General features: G+C 41.2%; 1 protein-coding gene across 1 annotated transcript in view; it reads left to right on the top strand.

Annotated features, from left to right (window-relative positions):
* Positions 1-371: 371 nt before the first annotated feature.
* SMC6 (Structural maintenance of chromosomes 6) overlaps positions 372-22,507 on the top strand; it is a gene marked incomplete at its 3' end in the record, with an annotated part of 143,130 nt that continues 120,994 nt past the window's right edge. The window contains 2 exon segments of the mRNA XM_070094300.1: positions 372-458; positions 5,593-5,733. Coding sequence (XP_069950401.1) covers positions 5,593-5,733 — 141 coding nt within the window.

Below are 22,507 nucleotides of genomic sequence, written 5' to 3'. Positions count from 1 at the left end.
GCGCACACCGTATTTGAAAGACCATTTGCCATACAGAAAGTTTTGGTCATAATATGAGATCGCCGTATTACCGGAATGCTGTAAGGTGAAACGCCGAAAAGCGGGACCCTCCTTTATATACAGCCTCTCCTCACTTAGCGACATACAGGTCTCCCTCAACATTCGCGAGGGTTAGGGGATCAAGAGCCTCGCGAATGTTGAAAAACCGTGAATGTTTGACGCCCCAATATATTGTAGGGAAATATAATACAATACTGCTTCCTTAACTTGTTGAACCATGAACAATCATAAAATACATCAAAACGTCGTAAATTGTACTAAATATATACATGTTTGCTTTAATAACATGTATGTTATTAAATACCACAGACTCCACCACTGCCTCCACCACTGCGAGTCCCTACTACCCTCCCTCCGACCCCCGCAACTGGCAGCCAGCCCTCCCACCACTCAGTGTGGTGAGTGTTTTGTTTGTTCATTATTTGCTATTAAACTACAGTATAAATAATGTATGACTGCATATTGGAATGGCTATTCGGACAGGTATTGGACAGTGACATCATATGTTTACTCTTGAACACAGCAAAGAATCAAACATTTCTGCTACTGCTAATAATAATAATAATAATAATAATAATAATACGATATAATTGAAGAAGGAAATTGTACAAAAATACGAGGGAGTGGTTGACACATCGTCAGTGTGGCTTTGTTGAATCTGGAGTGAACATTAGTCTCCCTGCTCTTCCAAACATTTCACAATAATTCAGCGGTTGAGGCAGTGGTATTTAATAACATATATGTTATAAATAATAATAGTACATATTATTAATAACATGTATTATTATTATTAACAACACATATGTTATTAAATACCACTGCCTCAACCGCTGCCTCACCCACTGCCTCAATCGCTTCCTCAACAGCTGCCTCAATCGCTTCCTCAACAGCTGCCTCACCCACTGCCTCAACGGCTGCCTCAACAGCTGCCTCAACCACTGCCTCAATCGCTTCCTCAACAGCTGCCTCACCCACTGCCTCAATCGCTGCCTCACCCACTGCCTCACCCACTGCCTCACCCACTGCCTCACCCACTGCCTCACCCACTGCCTCACCCACTGCCTCACCCACTGCCTCACCCACTGCCTCACCCACTGCCTCACCCACTGCCTCACCCACTGCCTCACCCACTGCCTCAATCGCTGCCTCAACAGGTGCCTCAACAGCTGCCTCACCCACTGCCTCACCCACTGCCTCAATCGCTGCCTCAACAGCTGCCTCACCCACTGCCTCAATCGCTGCCTCAACCACTGCCACTACCACTCCAGTCGCACTCAATCTACAAGCACCAAACACAATGAATTATTGTGAAATGTTTGGAAGAGCAGGGAGACTAATATTCACTCCAGCATAAACAAAGCCATACTGACGATGTGTCAACCACTCCCTCGTATTTTTGTACAATTTCCTTCTTCAATTACATCGTATTTATTATTATTATTATTATTATTATTATTATTATTATTACTATTGTCATTATTAGCAGTAGTAGAAATGTTTGATTCTTTGCTGTGTTCAAGAGTAAACACATGATGTCACCGTCTAATACCTGTCCGAATAGCCATTCCAATATGCAGTCATGAATGGGTTTACATTATTTATACTGTAGTTTAATAGCAAATAATGAACTAACAAAACACTCGCCACACTGAGTGGTGGGAGGGCTGGCTGCCAGTTGTGGGGGTCGGTGGAAAGGTAGTAGGGACTCGCAGGTGGCGGGAAACTTAAATATGATTTGGCGGTTGGGAATTCGCAAATGTGTGAAGCCCGCGAAAGCTGAAAACGTGAATGTTGAGGGAGACCTGTACTCGTTTACTGATGACTCGGACTTATGACAGGCTATCTGATCAGCATGCATACTTAACCCTTTGACTGTTTTGGTCGTATATATACGTCTTACGAGCCACCGTTTTTGACGTATATGTACTCATAAATTCTAGCAGCTTCAAATCAAGCAGGAGAATGCTGGTAGGCCAACATGTGAGAGAATGGGTCTGTGTGGTCAGTGTGCACCATATAAAAAAAATCCTGCAGCACACAGTGCATAATTAGAAAAAAAACTCCAACCTTTTTTTTTTTTTTAATTAACCCCTTGACTGTTGCAACCCCCAATCCTGAGGTGTCTCCTGGTGTCGCAAAATTTAAAAAAAAAAAAAATTTCTTATGAAATAATAGAGAATCTTTTCCTGATTGTAATGACACCAAAAAAAAACAAAATTTGATGGAAAACTGACGGAATTACGCTCTCGTGAAGTTAGCGACCTCAGAGATATTTAGAAACCAGCGGTTTCGCCCACTTTGAGCCCTATTTTCGGCTAATTCCATTGTTCCAGTCGACCAAACTCATAGCTATTTCTTTAGAACACCGTTTTTTCTATCGATTGAGTACAAGAAACTGCCCATTTACCTATTTCAACTACCCAATAACGTGGTCAGAAATTTGCAATTTGGCCAATTTCATGAAAATTAAAAAATATGACAATTTCAAAATAAGGTCCAGAATGAACAATGCAGACATTCCTGGCTCTAAAATAACATTTTCTTTGTTCATCAGTCACGTCTCCAGGCCCCTCTGATATTAATCTTGCTTTCTATTTTGAATTTTTATTCAAACAAAAAATAGAAGATTTACTATTATGCAGACTACTGCAGTACTGTAATAATTGTATAAATAACATCAACCCATTCATGACTGCATATTAGAATAGCTAGTTGGACATTTAGTGGACAATGACATCATTTGTTTACTTTTGAAAATCGTCAAAAATCAAACATATCCCCTACTTTGAGCTCCATTTCCAGGTTCTTTTTATAGTAAAATCAATTAAAATCACCTCGATTTCTATAATATGTTTTCCATTCTATCAAATGAGACCAAGAAAACGAGAATACAACCATAAATACTATACGAAAATAGACGACAAAGTCGGCATTTTAATTAAAAAAACGATCGGAGTTTATTTTTTCTCATGCACTGCGTACTCTAGGATTTTTTTTATATGGTGCACACTGACCACACAGGCCCATTCTCTCACATGTGGGAATACCAGCTTTCTCCTGCTTGATTTGAAGCCACTAGAATTTATGAGTATATATACGTCAAACACTGTACCTCGTAAGATGTATATATATGACCGAAACAGTCAAAGGGTTAAAGTGCTGACTTTGTGGTCTATTTTCATATAGTATTTATGGTTGTATTCTCGTTTTCTTGGTCTCATTTGATAGAATGGAAAACATATTATAGAAATAGAGGTGATATTGATTGATTTTACTGTGAAAAGAACCTTGAAATGGAGCTCGAAGTAGGGGAAATGTTTGATTTTTGCCGATGTTCAAAAGTAAACAAATGATGTCATTTTCCAATAAATGTTGAAGTAACCATTCTAATATGCAGTCATGAATGGGTTGACATTATTTATTTAATAATTACAATATTGCAGTAGTCTGCATAACAGTAAATCTTCTATTTTTTGTTTGAATAAAAATTCAAAATAGAAAGCAAGAGTAATATCAGAGCGGCCTGGAGGCGTGACTGATGAACAAAGAAAATGTTATTTTAGAGCCAGGAATGTCTGCATTGTTCATTCTGGACCCTATTTTGAAATTGTCATTTTTTTTAATTTTCGTGAAATTGGCCAAATTGTAAATTTCTGACCACGTTATTGGGTAGTTGAAATCGGTAAATGGGCAATTTCTTGTACTCATTTGATAGAAAAAAATGGAGTTCTGAAGAAGTAGCTATGAGTTTGGTCGGCTGGAACAATGGAATTAGCCGAAAATAGGGCTCAAAGTGGGCGAAATTGCTGATTCGTAAATATCGCTGAGGTTGCTAACTTCGCGAGGGTGTAATTCCGTCAGTTTTCCATCAAATTTCGTTATTTTGGTGTCATTACAATTGGGAAAATATTCTCTATCATTTCATAAGAAAAAAAATAATTTTTTTTTCGGAAATTTTTCAACACCAGGAGACACCTCAGGATTTGGGGTTGCGACAGTGAAGGGGTTAAATAATGTATGTTAGAGCTGATTTCCTCTACAGTCAAACCTTGGTTTTTTGTATGCCCTAGTTTTTGTACAATTCAGTTTTTGATGACTTTTTTTTTTCATCGAAATTTTGTGTCGGTTTTCATACATCCGCTCGGTTTTCGTACACTTGAAAATGGTCCGTACCAAACTCGTCTGCCTTCCCACCTCTGAATTGCTTCAGAGGAGGAGGAAGAGAGAGGGGAGAATGTGCCTTTTTCAGTGATTAATTACATGTGTGCAGAGTGGAATGAGTTGCAGAGTTTTGTGGAGAAATATCACCCTAACAAAGCTGTTGCAAGTCGTGTCTGCAACACATTCAATGACAGTGCTTTCTCCCATTTTAGGCAAATCTTAGAGATGCCAGAAACAGATCTCTGGACAGATTTTTTGTACGACAGGGGTCCATTGACTCTCAGGCTGGTCCTAGTGCCAGTAAAAAACAAAGACGGGAAGTAACCCCTGATAAAGCCTTGATACCTGAATTCCTTATGGATGGGGATTCCCCTTCCAAACAATAACCTCTCCTCCTCCCTCTCCCCTCCTCGCCGTCTTCCATACACCAAGAAGTCTCCGGTGAAGGTAAAAGTTATGTTAAATGTTCATTTATCCATTTCATTAGTCATTTATATTTATTTCTCATTGTTTTCTGTATGTAAAACTATAGTTATTCTCTATAAAATGTATTTTTTTGTTAATATTTTTGGGTGTCTGGAACTGATTAATTGGATTTACCTTACAGACTCTCCTCACTTAACGATGTATACTCGTTTACCGATGACTCAGACCTACGACGGGCTCTCTGACAAATATGCATACCTAAATAATGTATATTAGAGCTGATTTTCTCTATTCTGTTTATTACAATATACAGTACACTACTATATAAACATTTAAAAATATGCAAGAAATGTTATAAATAGTGGAAAGGTGACATTAAACCAATATCAAAGATGGCTGACACAAACTTACTACCATTATAGTATGCTTCTCACTTAGCGACAAATTTGTTTACCGACGTGGTCTTAGGAACAGAACTCTGTCATTAAGTGAGGAGAGGCTGTACTTAAAATAAAAAAAAATTAAATCTGAGTTTAGACCACCCTCTAAATTAAATCTTAGCTAGGACCTCTTTGGAAATAAGCCAGACAGTTGAGCAACACAATTTTTTTAATTATTTTAGGTTACTAACCCTTCAGGTATAATACAAGCATTAAGGTGCTAAGGTATAGCCTGAGGTCAACTTTTTATTTTCCTAATTGACCAAATTTCATGATTTTTCAGAGAATGTATGAATTGCATTATATGATCAGGTGGATATTGGAAAACAGGTATCTGAAATGGAGATGGTTTAAAAGCTAGGTCATTTCCTAGCTTCCTTTTAAAATGCCAAAAAGGAAATGCAGGAGGTTCCATTTTTTATGGAACCTTTATTTAATTAATCTAATTTCATACCTTGATGGTAAACAACTTTCATATGCTTATGTTTTTGTTTTTGTTTTATAGATGTCTGTACTGAGACCTCAAGATAAAGAGGACCTTGATGGAAACAATAAAAACAAAATTTTTGGGCCAAGTTGTAAAAGGCACAAAAGATTATCTGTGTACAACAACAGCATCAATGGCACGCAGCTGTCACAAGAACAGGTAACTGCTGATGACGTTTGTGTTAATGCTATTCATTCAGACATACAGTAGAACCCCCCGTATCCACTGATTCGGTATCTGCAGTTTCAGTTATCCACTGTTTATGGTGGCCCCAAAATACCTCATAATTTTGTATATTATTGACCCCAAAGTGCAAAAGTAGAGAAACTGGCAGTTCTTCAAAGCATAAAAGAAGCCATGAAGTGCTTCCCATCAATGAAAAGAGATAATTCTCCACATATTGTGCATAATTTACCAATTAAACTTTTTAATAGGTATATATCACACTTAAATATAGTCTTCACTACTATCCGCGGTTTCGGTATCCACGGAAGGTCCATGGAATGTATTCCCTGTGGATACGGAGGTCCTACTGTATTTTTATTGTTCTAGTATCTTACACAAGTTGTTAGTATTACTAATAATAATAATATCAGAAGTTGCTTGTGTTGAAGGTACTGAATAACCCATGGTTATAAGAATAAGAAGTGTATTTTGACATGATATATGGTTGTACAGAGGAATATAATGGTTGGGTGTACATGCCAAAAGTCCCTTTGTATGCAGAGCATTTCGAGCAAACTTAAAAATTAACTTAAGATTAGGAAGGCAATAATAGTTCATATGGTCATTAGATAAGTTACAGTGAGTACGAGAGAATTGAATATTCTATTAGCTAATGCTACGTGGCTTTGATAGGTCTAGTAGAAAATAATTACAATATTGAATTAGTTTATAAAGATTACAGTATTACAATTGAACATTTTAAAACAACTTACATTATGATGTATTACAATTTAGTAATATTTAAAACAATGAAATTTAGACATCCTAATTTTGAAGTAGTGAGTAAGTAGTTGAACAATCTTCAGCACAATATGAATAGCTTTTGAGTAACTAGTAGGTATTAGGTACCGCTTGTCTGGTTAAATTTGGGTGATGAGGTGATTTCTTAGTAGGGCCTTAAACTGATTTGTAGACAGGGGTCCTTTAGTGTGTTCTGGTAATGAATTCCAGATCTTCGGGCCCTTTACATGCATAGCATTTTTGCATAGGGAGAGATGGACACAAGGAATATCGAAGAGTGATTTGTCTTGTATTATGGCTGTGTGTTCTGTTATAGTTATCAAGGAGGAGTTTGAGAGGAGGGTTTATATTTGAGTATAGTGTTCTGTATATGTAGTAGGCACAATAATAAGTGGATGTTTTGTATATTAACCCTTAAACTGTCCAAATGTAGATCTTCGTTTGTATCGCTAATAGCTACAGCAAATAGCATGGCAAACACCAGGGATTCACTGATGTCATATTAACACTCCCCTTTTAAGAGGAAAGTGATAGATGTGGCCACAAGTGGTAGCGGAAATATCAAAAACCTCAATAATAAACCATGTGTAACATTTGTGCAACATCCTTTCATTTTTGATACCACTGATAGTGTCATCCTACCAGAATGTCCTATAACCTATGCCCTAAGTAAAGAGAAACAATTCTGGAACATGTGTAATATGTATTTGGCAAGCTGGCTGGCTGGGTGGCCGGCTGGGTGGCTGGCCGGGTGGCCGACCGAACAGCTGACTGGCCTACCAATCGACTAGCTGACTGGCCGACCAACTGGCCTACCGACCGACTGGCCGACCAACTGGCCGACCGGCCGACTGACTGACTGACTTTGGCTGTCTCTGTCTGTATCTATCTCCATCTGTCTCTGTCACATGTACACATAGGTACAGTTATTATACATCGTGTAAATTAACTAGGATGACCCAAAAATTCCAGGCAAAGTGCTATACAGTGCTTGTAGATATATAAGGCATAATAAGCATGACTGGCAAGTACATAATACGCATTTTCATGAATCAGACGTGACGACTGCATCATGTGTAATACCTGTTGGTTTACGAGCTGCTCCAAGACTGAGAGACAAGCAGATGGAAAGACATAGACAGACACACACACACAGACACACACACAGACACACACACACAGACACACACACACAGACACACACACACAGACACACACACACAGACACACACACACAGACACACACACACAGACACACACACACAGACACACACACAGACACACACACAGACACACACACACAGACACACACACACAGACACACACACACAGACACACACACAGACACACACACACACACACACACACACACACAGACACACACACACAGACACACACACACAGACACACACACAGACACACACACACAGACACACACACACAGACACACAGACACACACACACAGACACACACAGACACACACACACAGACACACACACACAGACACACACAGACACACACACACAGACACACACAGACACACACACACACACACACACACACACAGACACACACACACAGACACACACACACAGACACACACACAGACACACACACAGACACACACACAGACACACACACACAGACACACACACAGACACACACACAGACACACACACAGACACACACACACAGACACACACACACAGACACACACACAGACACACACACAGACACACACACACAGACACACACACAGACACACACACACAGACACACACACAGACACACACACACAGACACAGACACACAGACACACAGACACACAGACACACACACACACACACACACAGACACACACACACAGACACACACACACAGACACACACACACAGACACACACACACAGACACACACACACACACACACACACACACACAGACACACACACACAGACACACACACACAGACACACACACAGACACACACACACAGACACACACACACAGACACACACACACAGACACACACACAGACACACACACACAGACACACACACACAGACACACACACAGACACACACACACAGACACACACACACACAGACACACACAGACACACACACAGACACACACACACAGACACGCACACACAGACACACACACACACACACACACACACACACACACACACACACAGACACACACACACGCACACAGACACACACACACAGACGCACACACACAGACGCACACACACAGACGCACACACACAGACACACACACACAGACACACACACACAGACACACACACACAGACACACACACACAGACACACACACACAGACACACACACAGACACACACACACACACAGACACACACACAGACACACACACACAGACACACACACACAGACACACACAGACACACACACACAGACACACACAGACACACACAGACACACACAGACACACAGACACACAGACACACACACACACACACACACACACACACACACACACACACACACACACAGACACACACACACAGACACACACACACAGACACACACAGACACACACAGACACACACACATATCATGTGGGGTTCGAACACGTGGATAGAGTAAAGTAATACTCACGTAGGCTGGAAGTACGTATAATTATGGATAATGTGGGGAGCGCCCAAACAGCCGTAACCTTGCCTCCTTGCTCACTCTCGTATAACTGACCACCCACAGTACCCATATGTGAGGGGGTCTTTGAAATGCTGCTGTGGTCAGCACAATATGAATACAGCCAGTGATTCACGCAGAGACGGTTGGTAGTGAGTCATCTACTGGTACACTGGTTACTGGTAACTGGTTACTACTACTGAGAGCTCGGCGACGCTAACGTATGTCGTCCCGACATACAACTAATACAAACTAGAGATGGCAGGTGTACGGCTTGGGCTGATTCTATACAATGTCAAAGTACACAACAATTGAACATTATAACATACATAAGTAGAACATTGGAATGGAAGCTTACGTAACTGAAACTGTAATGCAATACAAGGTATAATATAGCACAACTCATCGAATGAAACTCAACGTTGGGATTACACAATAGAAGTGATAAAAAAAAATTTGATCGATCGATCTGTATTCATGTGATCTACGGATTCTGAGGAAGAATATATACAAAGAAAGAGTGTTTAACAGAAAGGCAGATTCGGTGCACTCAAATCTAGACTGTTAACTCTCAGAACTCGAAGAGAATGTGAACACAAAAAAAAAAAAAAATCTTGAATACTGATAAGTTGATACTGTAATTATTCATCTATACAGAATACAAGGTATCGGTTCTTTCTTACTGGAAGAATGAACAAATTCGGTGGAGTGGATGACTCCCCCCGGTTGAAAAAAATTAACGCTATAACACGCAATATGAGCAAGGGAGAACGAATCTACTATCTCAAACTGCAAGCACAGGAGAAAAGAAATGAACACGGTGAACAATGCTGATATTCTGAGTCGCACACAGTGACACGAGGTATCAACTATAAAGAAACTACACTTACAAACGTTAACAACGTGGAAGTTACTCGAGAAATGACCTCTTACAATGCACTGATTACTGTCAACTAGGATGGGATCACAATCTGAAACACAAGGAACAACAACAACACTCAAGTGAGCACACTAGCCACAGAAACGTCTTTCTGCACAGCTTGTGGCATCAGCAAGAGATGGCATAACTCGTTGCAAGTAAAGTTCTTCTCAAAGCGTCCCCTGGGAAGGAACGAATACTTGAACAAGTCGCCATCGCAAGGATAGTAGTCTCAGCACTATCCTGCGTGCATGATATTGTGGCTGGAGTCCAGACAGGAGTGACAGTATACTAGTGCCTGACCGCTCGGCTACGTTAATAAATAATTCACGGATCTATAGGAACTTAATCAGAACTTCACATTTCGCAGCACTTTAACAAATCTCAGATACAAGCTGTGAGAACAAACACATTGCTCAAGGGCTAGGTATTGTCTTTCAGTCAGTAAGGGAATGTTGGTACTGTGGACTGATTCATATTGACTTTGACTGGCATGATACACTAAGTGAACATTCAAAAGTGACTGGGACATGATCTCAGGGAACTTACTCAAGGACATAAGGCAAAAAAAAATAGAAGATGAGCGATAACACTGAAAAATATTGCAAAAATAACGAGTCAAAGAAACACTGAGTCTACACTGAAAACACAAGGTTTAGAGTACACAAGAAATTCACTATAAATGTCTCACACACGCAAATGTCTTTAAATGCAAGAAAAATGTCTCTAAACAGAAAATTATCACTGAAGTCTGTAGTAGTCGACGGTGATGACTGGTGATGAGGAAGGTTGTCCTGCGCGGTGATGACGCCGACACTCACACTGTCGTCGTGAAGAAATGCGCTTTCTCGGTGAACTCACATAACTGGCTTTATCGGTGGCGCTCAGCTACATCTCTTGACCAATTATGTGAGCCAAAACAGTTCTAGGACCCGGTACAAGGGTGCAAACAACCACAGGTAGATGAGGTGGGTGGCTGGTGGTGGGTGGGTGGAGGGAGAGTGTATAGCGGTGGGTGAGGTGGTGACTCGCTGGCGCTCTGGCGCGCACTCCACTCACTACCCACGAAGGTGGCTTGATAAGCCACTATGCCACAGGGATGGTGAAGACCACTCTTAGCATCCAACAGGGAGCACAAAGCGATATATAAGACAATACTTCAGAGGAACTTGGCTTACTTCTTACTGCGTGGCTTACTTCTCTCTCTCAGCTGGGTTAGAAGCTGGGTTGGCTGACTGGCTTAACCCACGAGAATGGCTGACTGGAAGACGTGTAACGATGCACACAGCACGGAGGAACAGGTGGATGACAGGAGACAGGCTGGATGATAGGCTGACTGGCGTTCACTTCCACAGTCTGGCTTACTGACTGGCTTAATTGCAAAATCCGGGTCAACCCCTCGGAGATTGAAGCAATTAGCACACGAACTAAGCCAGGAAGCTTGAAACGGCTGCAACAGGCTTGCAGGCTGGAGGTGGAGGTTGTGAGGGGAGCGAGTAGCTTGAGATGGGTGAGACGGTTCACCTTTGACCCGCCGGCTACTCACAAACAGTCTTCTAACCTCTTGAAATGCCCTTAAGCTTAATTTCCACGCTCCACACCGGTGCCACCATTTATCATGTGGGGTTCGAACACGTGGATAGGGTAAAGTAATACTCACATAGGCTGGAAGTACAGTGGACCCCCGGTTAACGATATTTTTTCACTCCAGAAGTATGTTCAGGTGCCAGTAGTGACCGAATTTGTTCCCATAAGGAATATTGTGAAGTAGATTAGTCCATTTCAGACCCCCAAACATACACGTACAAACACACATAAATACACTTACATAATTGGTCGCATTCGGAGGTGATCGTTATGCGGGGGTCCACTGTACGTATAATTACGGATAATGTGGGGAGCGCCCAAACAGCCGTAACCTTGCCTCCTTGCTCACTCTCGTATGACTGACCGCCCACAGTACCCATATGTGAGGGGGTCTTTGAAATACTGCTGTGGTCAGCACAATATGAATACAGCCAGTGATTCACGCAGAGACGGTTGGTAGTGAGTCATCTACTGGTTACTGGTAACTGGTTACTACTACTGAGACACAGACACACACACACAGACACACACACAGACACACACACAGACACACACACAGACACACAGACACACAGACACACACAGACACACACACAGACAGACACACAGACACACATACAGACACACACACAGACACACACACACACACACACAGACACACACACAGACACACACACAGACACACAGACACACACACAGACACACACACAGACACACACACAGACACACAGACACACACACAGACACACACACAGACACACACACAGACACACACACAGACACACACACAGACACACACACATGACAAAGTCATGAAGATTGGGGAGGGGCAAAGAAGACCGTAGACAGAGTATAGGCTAGGTGGACAAAGACTACAGACCTCACTCAGGGAGAAAGACCTTGGGGTGACCATAACACCGAGCACATCACCGGAGGCACACATCAACCAAATAACTGCTGCAGCATACGGGCGCCTGGCAAACCTGAGAATAGCGTTCCGATACCTTAATAAGGAATCGTTCAAGAAACTGTACACTGTGTATGTTAGGCCCATACTGGAGTATGCAGCACCAGTCTGGAACCCACACCTGGTCAAGCACGTCAAGAAGTTAGAGAAAGTACAAAGGTTTGCAACAAGGCTAGTCCCAGAGCTCAAGGGAATGTCGTACGAGGAAAGATTAAGGGAAATCGGACTGACGACACTGGAGGACAGAAGGGTCAGGGGAGACATGATAACGACATACAAGATACTGCGGGGAATAGACAAGGTGGACAGAGATAGGATGTTCCAGAGAGGGGACACAGGGACAAGGGGTCACAACTGGAATCTGAAGACTCAGACGAGTCACAGGGACGTTAGGAAGTATTTCTTCAGTCATAGAGTTGTCAGCAAGTGGAATAGCCTAGCAAGTGAAGTAGTGGAGGCAGGAACCATACATAGTTTTAAGAAGAGGTATGACAAAGCTCAGGAAGCAGAGAGAGAGAGGATCCAGTAGCGATCAGTGAAGAGGCGGGGCCAGGAGCTGAGTCTCGACCCCTGCAACCACAATTAGGTGAGTACACACACACACACACACACAGTAATAACAAAGGTTTAGAAGATTACTGGTAATGGATATCTTTCTTTCAACACACCGGCCGTATCCCACCGAGGCGGGGTGGCCCAAAAGGAAAAACGAAAGTTTCTCCTTTTACATTTAGTAATATATACAGGAGAAGAGGTTACTAGCCCCTTGCTCCCGGCATTTTAGTCGCCTCTTACAACACGCATGGCTTACGGAGGAAGAATTCTGTTCCACTTCCCCATGGAGATAAGAGGAAATAAACAAGAATAAGAACTAGAAAGAAAATAGAAGAAAACCCAGAGGGGTGCGTATATATGTGTTGTACATGTATGTGTAGTGTGACCTAAGTGTAAGTAGAAGTAGCAAGACGTACCTGAAATCTTGCATGTTCATGAGACAGAAAAAAGGACACCAGCAATCCTACCATCATGTAAAACAATTACAGGCTTTCGTTTTACACTCACTTGGCAGGACGGTAGTACCTCCCTGGGCGGTTGCTGTCTACCAACCTACTACCTATATTAATGGATATACATTAGCATATATTAATCCAGATGTATAGGGTTTTATTGATGAAATAACTTGCCTAATCTATGATCAGAAGTGGAGCAAGAATCCATGAAGGTCGGAGCGACTACTGATAAACAGGCATCCACAATATTGGACTTATGAATATCAAATACAAAGTTGGGATTCTTATAAGGTTGACCCAAAACCTGAGGGGCAGGCTATTGCTCTTCCAAGTATGTACCACCTGAAATGTATCACTCATTAAGCATTCATTTTAAGGAAATGTTTTGTTACCCTAAGACAGCATAAATGTAAATGGAAATCTAGCAGCAATTTTTAATTTACTATTAACCAATATCAGGTTTGGTAAAAAAAAAAATTATCCAACCAAGCAAAATTAAAAACAAATAACAACCAGACATACAGATAACATGAAAGCAAATTGCTTGGATTTTACCTAGATACAAATTGATCTTGAACCCCCTGGCACACACCTACTTAACCTTAAAACTGTCCCAACGTAGATCTACATTTGCTCGCGTAGCGCTCCGAACGTAGATCTACATTTTTTTTTACATGCTTTCTTAGAGAAAATCAAGTTCGGAGCACTAGGCGCACAAATGTAGATCTACGTTTGGCACACATTCACACTCGAAGGCTTGATCCTGTGTCCCAAGCTTTGTCCTCCTAACCTTATAGCATTTCCTAATCTATTCATACTTCACATATGGTACTTGTGGTTGGGCTTCCCACACAAATGTCAAACCATACATAAATATTAGTATTCAGAACTCTAAGTTTTCTCACAAATCTATACATAAAACTCTAAGATTAATTATGATCTACAGCACTGTACAGTGGAACCTTAGCGCACACACACACGCACACATATACAACAGGCCTAGTGTTTAATTGACATGTGCCTGGGACAAAATGGTAACTAACATCAACCAGATAATTGCTGCAGCATATGGGCGCCTTTCAAACCTGAGAATAGCGTTCCGATACCTTAGTAAGGAATCGTTCAAGACACTGTGTACGTCAGACCCATACTGGAGTATGCAGCACCAGTTTGGAACCCACACCTGGTCAAGAAGTTAGAGAAAGTACAAAGGTTTGCAACAAGGCTAGTTCCGGAGCTCAGGGAAATGTCCTATGATGAAAGGTTGAGGGAAATCGGACTAACGACAGTGGAGGACAGGAGGGTCAGGGGAGACATGATAATGACATACAAAATACTGCTTGGAACAGATAAGGTGGACAGACGGGATGTTCCGGAGAGGAGATACATAAACAAGTGGTCACAATTGGAAGCTGAAGACTCAGACGAGTCACAGGGATGTTAGGAAGTATTTCTTTAGTCATAGAGTCATCAGGAAGTGGAATAGCCTAGCAAGCAATGTATTGGAGGCAGGAACAATACATAGCTTTAAGACAAGGTATGAGAAAGCTCAAGAAGCAGAGAGGCCCTAGTAGCAATCAGTGAAGAGGCAGGGCCAGGAGCTGAGTCTCGACCCCTGCAACCACAATTGAGTACACACACACAGAGGCAGGCAGGCAGGCAGACACAGACAGAGACACAGACAGAAAGACTGAGACAAACACAGAGACACACAGACAGACAAAGACCGAGACACACAGTCAGACAAAGACAGACACAGGTAGACAGGTAAGTTTAGCTAGACAGATAGACAGACATACATGTTTGTGTGTAACAGTGAAAACAAATAAAGCCAGGGTTCCATGCAGCAGTACATGATCAACAAGTGTCACTCCCTCCATTTCTGCACTCTCAGCAGTTTAGTGACACTCGTCATAACACCATGCTTCAAGGAGTTTCACATATACTTCAGCATGTCTAAAACATTGCTGAGACTTACAAATGCTTTGTGTATATTTCTAGACAATAGTAAATGACCAAGTCAGGTGAAAATGTTCATCTGTCAGAATGGTTGTGACTATTTGAGTACTATTTCAGTACCTAATACTAGTGTCAGAACAAAGATTGGCTATGAAATCACAAGAATTGTTATAAATTGTAATTATCAGAACATAAAAATTATATAAAATAAAATAAAAATGAGAAAAAATGGTAAATTGGCAACACTTCTGCAAGCAGCAGTACTTGATGTTGCCATCAGGTGAGCATCCAGTGCCAACTTTGTGGTCTTATATCTCGGTGAGTATTGGTCCTAATTTTTATTTTTGGTCGGTCTTATTACACAGGGAAAATGGCCCTCTTTAATTACAATTTTTTTTTTTTTAAATATTCAGAGCACTAAGTGAGTGAATATAGATCTATGTTTGGACAGTTTAAGGGTTAAGCAAGTTGAGACTTAAAAAGTGGTGAAGTGTGTTGTCTAATGCAAGAGTTAGTAATCAATCGCACTGCAGCTTTTTGCTGGGTTATTAATCCTTAAACTGTCCAAGTATAGATCTATGTCCAGGTGAGTAGTGCTCAGGATGTAGATCTACATCCAATTTTACATTCTTATGTAAAAAAAAGAAAGTAGATCTACGATCTGAGCGCTATGCACATAGACGTAGCTCTATGTTTGGACAGTTTAACCCGTAAACGGTCCAAGCAGATCTACGTTCACGTGTAGTGCTCCAAAAGTAGATTACGTTTTTTTTTTACATATTTTCAAATTTAACAAAAAAAAAAAGTAGATCAAACTTTTTTTACACATTTTCAAATGTAAAAAAACAAAAAGAAGGTCTACTTTTTTTACATACTTTCAAATGTTGAAAAAACATGTACAGGTCCGCCATCACAAATCCGGCAATCAGTTATTCGGTTCCTTCAGTTATTCGGCACTAATTTTGGCTAGCATAATTTCAAATTTCCAGGGTCGCCACACCAACCTGCTGGTACTGTTTGGTGGCGCTACTTGCTGCATAAGTCATTCCAATTTCTTTTTCTCCATTTATTGTTTTAACCTGCTTACTTTTAGCCCTAGTCATGGTTCCAATGCATAAAGAAATGCTTCTCATTATGTAAAGCACCTACACAGTAAATTATTCATTAAAGATAAGGTGGCTTTGAAGCCACTGTCTGTTGCCATGAGCTCAGTCTCATGAAGTAGGAGAATATGCTTTATTATTATGCTAATATCAACACTACAGCTTATTTGCCTATCACAATTGATCTAATATGACATAAGAAACAATATAAATAACATAAAACATGTTAAATACTCCAGAATGAATAATATTTGGCATAACACCGAGCAGTTTGACAGAGTTATGAAGAGGATATGGTAAACAAATACCATTCTCCTATCCTTGTCTTGGGGACTTATATTAGAGAAAACAGAGTATAGCACAGGGCTAAATATAATATACACTCTTACTCCACCATAAACATGAAACAAAAAAGTTATTTTCTCTCTATAGATTATCACACATAGCAGCATATGTGTAGAGAACCTAGGATAACCCCAAAAAAGTCAACATGGCTTATTTTTAGTACCTGGCTTGGGTTAGCCATATATGATTTTTGGTAAATATTTGATTCCCAGCCAGGGTAGAAACATTAGGTGTGTTTCTTTACACCTGTTGTCTATGTTTACCCATCAGTAAATGGGCACCTGGGTGTTAGTCAACTAGTGTGGGTGTTATCCTGGGACACTGACTTAATTTTCTTGAAATACTCAGCATAACAAGCGGCTTTCTATACAGTAGTATGTCACTGATGTCAGCTAGGCCTGTATACCTTGTACATGTACGTGTAGTAAATAAAGATATTACAGTGGACCCCCGCATACCGTCGGCATCACATAACGTACAATCCGCATACCGCTCGCTTTTATCGCAAAAATTTTGCCTCGCATACCGCTCAAAAACCCGCTCACCGCTCTTCGTCCGAGACGCGTCCAATGTGCGCCCTTAGCCAGCCTCACGTGCCGCCGGTGGCATTGTTTACCAGCCAGCCTCCGCGGTAACATCCAAGCATACAATCGGAACATTTCGTATTATTACAGTGTTTTTGGTGATTTTATCTGCAAAATAAGTGACCATGGGCCCCAAGAAAGCTTCTAGTGCCAACCCTTCAGCAATAAGGGTGAGAATTACTATAGAGATGAAGAAAAAGATCATTGATAAGTATGAAAGTGGAGTGCGTGTCTCCGAGCTGGCCAGGTTGTATAATAAACCCCAATCAACCATCGCTACTATTGGTGGTACAGCTGCTGCTGCTGCTGTACCACCGTCAGCTGCTGCTGCTGCTGTAGTACCGTCTGCTGCTGCTGTAGCATCGTCTGCTGCTGCTGTAGCACTCTCAGCTGCTGCTGCTGTAGTACCGTCTGCTGCTGCTGTAGCATCGTCTGCTGCTGCTGTAGCATCGTCTGCTGCTGCTGTACCACCGTCAGCTGCTGCTGCTGCTGCTGCTGCTGCTGTACCACCGTCAGCTGCTGCTGCTGCTGTAGTACCGTCTGCTGCTGCTGTAGCATCGTCTGCTGCTGCTGTAGCATCGTCTGCTGCTGCTGTAGCATCGTCTGCTGCTGCTGTAGCATCGTCTGCTGCTGCTGTAGCACTGTCAGCTGCTGCTGCTGCTGTAGCACCGTTGTTGGTGTGGCTTATTGAGAATACCAAGAAACAATTAACCCCAGAGGATTTGCCACCCAGGATAACCCAAAAAAGTCAGTGTCATCGAAGATTGTCTAACTTATTTCCATTGGGGTCCTTAATCTTGTCTCCCAGGATGCAACCCACACCAGTCGACTAACACCCAGGTGAACAGGGAAAAATGCCTGGAACTAGTGTTCATATTGGTGAATTTAAAGCCAGCAAAGGTTGGTTTGAGAGATTTAAGAATCGTAGTGGCATACAGTGTGATAAGGCCTGTTCTGGAAGAAAATGCCAAACAGGACCTACAGTACTCAGGAGGAAAAGGCACTCCCAGGACACAGTGTCTCATCAGTCATTGCTGCATCTTCAATAAAGGTAAGTGTCATTTATTCTTCATTTAGTAGAGCAGTACATGCACAATATATATTGTGCATGTACTACTCTACTATTGTGCATGTATCCTTCTCTCTGTGTGTAGGAAAATGTATATTTCATGTGGTAAAATTTTTTTTTTCATACTTTTGGGTGTCTTGCACGGATTAATTTGATTTCCATTATTTCTTATGGGGAAAATTCATTCGCATACCGATCATTTCGCATAACAATGAGCCCTCTTGCACGGATTAAAGTCGCTATGCGGGGGTCCACTGTATTATTATTATTATTTTTTTTTTTTCAACAAGTCAGTCGTCTCCCACCGAGGCAGGGTGACCCAAAAAAAAAAGAAAGAAAATCCCCAAAAAGAAAATACTTTCATCATCATTCAACACTTTCACCACACTCACACATTATCACTGCTTTTGCAGAGGTGCTCAGAATACAACAGCTTAGAAGCATATATGTATAAAGATAATAATAATAATAATATGTTACACAACATATTATTATTATTATTATTATTACAGTGGACCCCCGGTTAACGAACTTTTTTCACTCCAGAAGTATGTTCAGGTGCCAGTACTGACCGAATTTTTTCCCATAAGGAATATTGTGAAGTAGATTAGTCCATTTCAGACCCCCAAACATACACGTACAAACGCACTTACATAAATACACTTACATAATTGGTCGCATTTGGAGGTGATCGTTAAGCGGGGGTCCACTGTATTATTATTATTATTATTATTATTATTATTATTATATTTTCTCAGTTGTTTGCTGGGTTATCTTATTCAAACTTGGACAATGTATGATGGAAAGATACTTCTTCACATACACCAAAAATGAAAGAAATCAGACCATAAATAGTGGAGTTCACTTCTCGGCCATTAGCGGCCGCTTAGTGGTATATTTTTGTATGGTTGTTATGGTTATATTCTCATTTTTTCGGTCTCATTTGATAGAATGAAAGATATGTTACAGAAATAGTTATGATTTTGATTGCTTTCATGAAGAAAAGTACCTTGAAATTGCGCTCACAGTAGCGAAGCTCAAGAGTAAACAAATGACGTCACCGTCCAATACCTGTCCTCCTGCCAGTCTAAATTCCAATACGGAGTCAAGAATGGATTGACATTATTTATACAATTATTACAATAATGCAGTAGTCTGCATAACAGTAAGTCTTCTATTTTTTTGTGAATAAAAATTCCAGAAGGTAAGCAAGAGTAATATGAGAGGGGCCTGTAGCCGTGACTAATGAACAGAGAAAATGTTATTTTAGTGCCAGGAATGTCTGCATTGTTTATTCTGGACCCTATTTTGAAATTGGCATCTGTTGAAATTTGTGTGAAATTGGCCAAATTGCCAATTTCTGACCACTTTATTGGGTAGTTGAAATAAGTGAATGGGCGGTTTCTTGTACTCAGTTGACAGACTAGAAGTAAATAAATTTATTCAGGTATACACAAATACAGTTACATAGATTATCATACATAGCAGCGTATGTATAGAGAACCTGGGATAACCCAGAAAAGTCAGACAAAGTGACTTATTTCCAGTACCTGGCTTGGGCTTGCCATATATGATTTTTGGTAAATATTTTTTTTTTCTCGGTTGTTTGTTGGGCTATCTCATTGAAACTTGGGCCATGTATGATGGAAAGATGCTTCTTAACGTACAACAAAAATAAAAAAGACAGACAATAAATAAGGGAGTTCACTTCTCATCCATTAGCAGTATATTTTCGTATGGTTTTTATGGTTGTATTCTCATTTTTTGGACTCATTTGATAGAATGGAAGATATATTACAGAAATAGACATGATTTTGATTGCTTTCATAACGAAAAGTACCTTGAAATTGAGCTCAAAGTAGAGGAAATGTTCGATTTTTGCCGATGTTCAATGAACTGTGTAAGTCAAGTTGGTTAATTTTATTAAGTGTATTCTAACCTAACCACTCTGTAATTCGGCAAACTCAGTAATCCAGCACACTACAGGTCCCAATGATGCCGGATGGAGAACCTGTATATACATTTGGACCGTTTACGGGTTAAGGGTTAAAGGCTTCAGGTGATTTGCTATGGTTGAGCCCCATGCACAAATACCATAGGTAAGGTAAGGGGAAATGAGAGTGGTACAGAGCTAGAAGAGCTGATTGGGGTACATAATACCATATCTCTGAAAGGATGCCTACTGTTTTGGAGACTTTCTTGGAAATTTGCTGTATGTGTGTTTGAAATTTGAAACTGCAGTCAAGGTGGAGATCTAGGAATTTGCCCTCTGTCTGTCTTGAAATGGGTGAACCATTTATCAATACAGTGGACCCCCGCTTAACGATCACCTCCAAATGCGACCAATTATGTAAGTGTATTTATGTAAGTGCGTTTGTACGTGTATGTTTGGGGGTCTGAAATGGACTAATCTACTTCACAATATTCCTTATGGGAAAAAATTCGGTCAGTACTGGCACCTGAACTTACTACTGGAATGAAAAAAGTTCGTTAACCGGGGGTCCACTGTATGTTTAGCTGTACATTTAAAGCTCTGTCTCCAAATAGCTTGAAGTAGGTTTTGTCTATATTGAGAATAATTTTGTTGATAGTCATCCAAGTAAATATTTTTAGCAGTTCGGCATTTACAGTTTCTGTTAGTATGGTTGGGTTTGGGTGAGAGGAGTTTTTTTTTTTATTAACACACTGGCCGATTCCCACCAAGGCAGGGTAGCCCGAAAAAGAAAAACTTTCACCATCATTCACTCCATCACTGTCTTGCCAGAAGGGTGCTTTACACTACAGTTTTTAAACTGCAACATTAACACCCCTTCTTCAGGGTGCAGGCACTGTACTTCCCATCTCCAGGACTCAAGTCCGGCCTGCCGGTTTCCCTGAATCCCTTCATAAATGTTACTTTGCTCACACTCCAACAGCACATCAAGTATTAAAAACCATTTGTCTCCATTCACTCCTATCAAACATGCTCACGCATGCCTGCTGGAAGTCCAAGCCCCTCGCACACAAAACCTCCTTTACCCCCTCCCTCCAACCTTTCCTAGGCCGACCCCTACCCCGCCTTCCTTCCACTACAGACTGATACACTCTTGAAGTCATTCTGTTTCGCTCCATTCTCTCTACATGTCCGAACCACCTCAACAACCCTTCCTCAGCCCTCTGGACAACAGTTTTGGTAATCCCGCACCTCCTCCTAACTTCCAAACTACGAATTCTCTGCGTTATATTCACACCACACATTGCCCTCAGACATGACATCTCCACTGCCTCCAGCCTTCTCCTTGTTGCAACATTCATCACCCATGCTTCACACCCATATAAGAGCGTTGGTAAAACTGTACTCTCATACATTCCCCTCTTTGCCTCCAAGGACAAAGTTCTTGGTCTCCACAGACTCCTAAGTGCACCAAAACACCCTTCTGGCACAACAGTGATGGAGTGAATGATGGTGAAAGTTTTTCTTTTTCGGGCCACCCTGCCTTGGTAGGAAATGGCTGGTGTGTTAATAAGAAAATAATACTTTCCAATGGGTTTTGATTGGGTGTTAGATTATGGAGGTTTAGATCAGGGTCGACGTGATCATTCATCTTCTAGGTTTAAATTGTGGTTATTTATATCCTGAATTGTGTGTTGAGTTCTAGTACTGATATCTGTAGTAGTGGGAAGTTTGAACAAGTATACAGGAAGGCCCCACTTATACGGCGGGTTAGGTTCCAGGCTACCGCCGTAAAGTGGAAACCGCCGTAAAGTG

Source organism: Cherax quadricarinatus, chromosome 45 (genome assembly GCF_038502225.1).
Source record: "Cherax quadricarinatus isolate ZL_2023a chromosome 45, ASM3850222v1, whole genome shotgun sequence".
Classification (NCBI taxonomy): Eukaryota; Metazoa; Arthropoda; class Malacostraca; order Decapoda; family Parastacidae; genus Cherax; species Cherax quadricarinatus.
Note: the sequence above shows the minus strand (reverse complement) of the source record. Positions and strands in the feature narration are given on the sequence as shown.